At 37.9% G+C, this 2,108-nt stretch overlaps 2 protein-coding genes across 2 annotated transcripts in view; one reads left to right on the top strand and one right to left on the bottom strand.

Moving 5' to 3' along the window:
• Positions 1-2,108, top strand: part of LOC119837395 (malignant T-cell-amplified sequence 1 homolog) — a 31,792-nt gene that overhangs the window by 11,711 nt on the left and 17,973 nt on the right. The gene's annotated exons all lie outside the window — the stretch shown is intronic.
• LOC119837392 lies at positions 199-2,102 on the bottom strand. The gene is made up of 2 exons (XM_038362963.1): positions 2,019-2,102; positions 199-1,932 (listed from the first exon to the last, which is right to left on the bottom strand). The coding sequence occupies exons 1-2, from the start codon at positions 2,048-2,050 to the stop codon at positions 585-587; spliced, it is 1,380 nt and encodes a 459-aa protein (XP_038218891.1). The 5' UTR covers positions 2,051-2,102; the 3' UTR covers positions 199-584.

Raw genomic sequence — 2,108 nt, 5'->3', positions numbered from 1 at the left:
AGAAAATCATAATCAGGATCAATATAAAGACCACAAGGCCTTATGGTTATATTTTCTTGTTTTGCCAACTGTTGAAGGGCAATCTGCTCATTTTCTACCCCATGGGCAATCGAGCGTACAAAAGAAATATTTTTTCGGTACAAAATTTGTTTGACGCAATTCCCGTAATTTTTTTTCCTTTTTTTAACTTTTCCAAAATTGGATGCAGTCAAAATCAGCTTTCTTAACTCAAGCCACTCGCTAGAATCTCGTTGTAGCACTGTCTTTCTTTCAATGGCATCTCGATCTTTTACCAAATCTTTCAAACGCTCAAAAAATTGCGTTTCTGCGTCTTTGAATTCTTCTTCATTCATGTCAGGGGCGGCTGCAGATTCACCGTAATCATGCTGCTTCTCAAATATTTTTCTTTTCCTATTTTTCTTTCGCGTGGCAAGGTTCGTCAAACATCTTTTTTTATCTCTTTTGTCTTGCATTTTTTTAAGACTTCCCCTCGGACTTTTCCCTAACATTTTTTTGTGAAGCGTATACACCGGTCTTTTTGAATTGAATGCCACAACTGCCGCGGAGCATCTTGATTGGATTGGTTAAGACCTTCGAAATGAAAAGTTTATTCTTTTCCCTCCGACAAATTTGGCTATAACGCTGTTCAGCCGCTCCACGGTATTTGTGTCTACGTCTTCATAAAGGCTACGCGAGTTTGAAGCAACTGAGTTTATAATTACTCTGACTCTGAACCAAAAAACTGAATTTTCAATTTGCGGAATAACACTGTCTTCAAAAGATTTGTCTTTATTACAGTAGTAATCCTTACAAGATCTGTGGTCGCCAAAACCGTGGTTGATTGGATTGCAGATGTCCGCATGAATATTCTTTATAGATTCGTCTCGATTGTGAATTTGTTGCTTATTTTCTTTGATTGATGAAGTTATAACTTTTCTTATGGTCATAATTCTTTCTTCTGTTACTAGTTTTCTGTGTCCAATGGGGTACCTGGTGTTCTTTGTGATTGTTCGAAGCTTCTTGCACATGTTTCTCAAAAGGTGGTTTCGACATTCTATTTTGCTTACAATGTGATTGGGATATGGGTTTGCAGCCACGATTTTTGCGTACGTGGAGGAATCTCCGTCTCCGATTACATTTCCATAGATTAATCCGTACATCTCCAATGATTTTTTAAAACCCTCAACAATAATGGCAGCCTCCATACCAGTGGATGAACCTTTTTTGTGGCAAACATGTTCCTTTGCAGTTTCTTTTTTCTTTTCAGCTCGAGCACAAATAAGGCAATACTTATTTTTTACCCCTATAAAGAGTACTTCACCGAATTTTCGCCCAACTATTGCAGCGACTCCTGAAAGGGCCTTGTAATTTGTTCCGTAGGATCGTGCGGACCAAGCACCGTCAATATAAACGTCAATGACTGGTAAACCATCTTTTACTCGTCCTTCAGCAAAAGCGGCATCTCTTTCCCGTTTAGCTGCTACTTCCATAGCTTCTACGGCGGTGGCTTCCCATTCTTCAAAAACTTGATCTTGGATCTTGGCGAAATATTTTTCTGTAAATATAGGCACATCCATAGCGCTACACATTTCTTCAAATTGGGAATATCCTACACCAGTAGCAACTATACCCGAGCATGCAGCAGTATTTATATCAATTTGGTTTGTTTGTTTTTTATTATAATCAGATGTGACTTTAAAATGCTGGCCGCATAATTCACATTTCAATCTAAAATGCGATATCAGACCAATGCGTTTTTCGCCAACTATACTTATATGGCTGAGATTGCACTGGAATAACGAAGGGTGAGATGATATTTCCTGCAATTGCTCAAAAAAGTATTTCACTTCAACTATTCTTCGTCCAATATGAGTAAGACTTCCAAAATCTTCAAACTCTTTCTCCGTCAATAATATGTCACCTTGTTCTATCCTGAAACAAAACATTTTAATTCAGAATAAGTTTGCTTGTGGTGAAAAAGTTTCAGTATGTGTATAGTTATTTATTTAGTAGCTTACAGTGTCTCTGTCGTCTCTGCACGCATGTCCATCAACGGTGTTCTGTTTCCATCTACGTTTTTCTCTGCAGGTGAATTTTCACATCTAAAA

This window comes from Zerene cesonia, chromosome 27, assembly GCF_012273895.1.
Source record: "Zerene cesonia ecotype Mississippi chromosome 27, Zerene_cesonia_1.1, whole genome shotgun sequence".
NCBI lineage: Eukaryota > Metazoa > Arthropoda > Insecta > Lepidoptera > Pieridae > Zerene > Zerene cesonia.
Note: the sequence above shows the minus strand (reverse complement) of the source record. Positions and strands in the feature narration are given on the sequence as shown.

Excerpts from the sequence above, each read along its gene's own strand:
- LOC119837392 (XM_038362963.1), bottom strand. The coding sequence starts at position 2,050 with ATGGACATGCGTGCAGAGACGACAGAGACACT. Across the intron at positions 1,933-2,018 it reads GCAGAGACGACAGAGACACT|GATAGAACAAGGTGACATAT; the intron begins GTAAGCTACTAA and ends GTTTTGTTTCAG.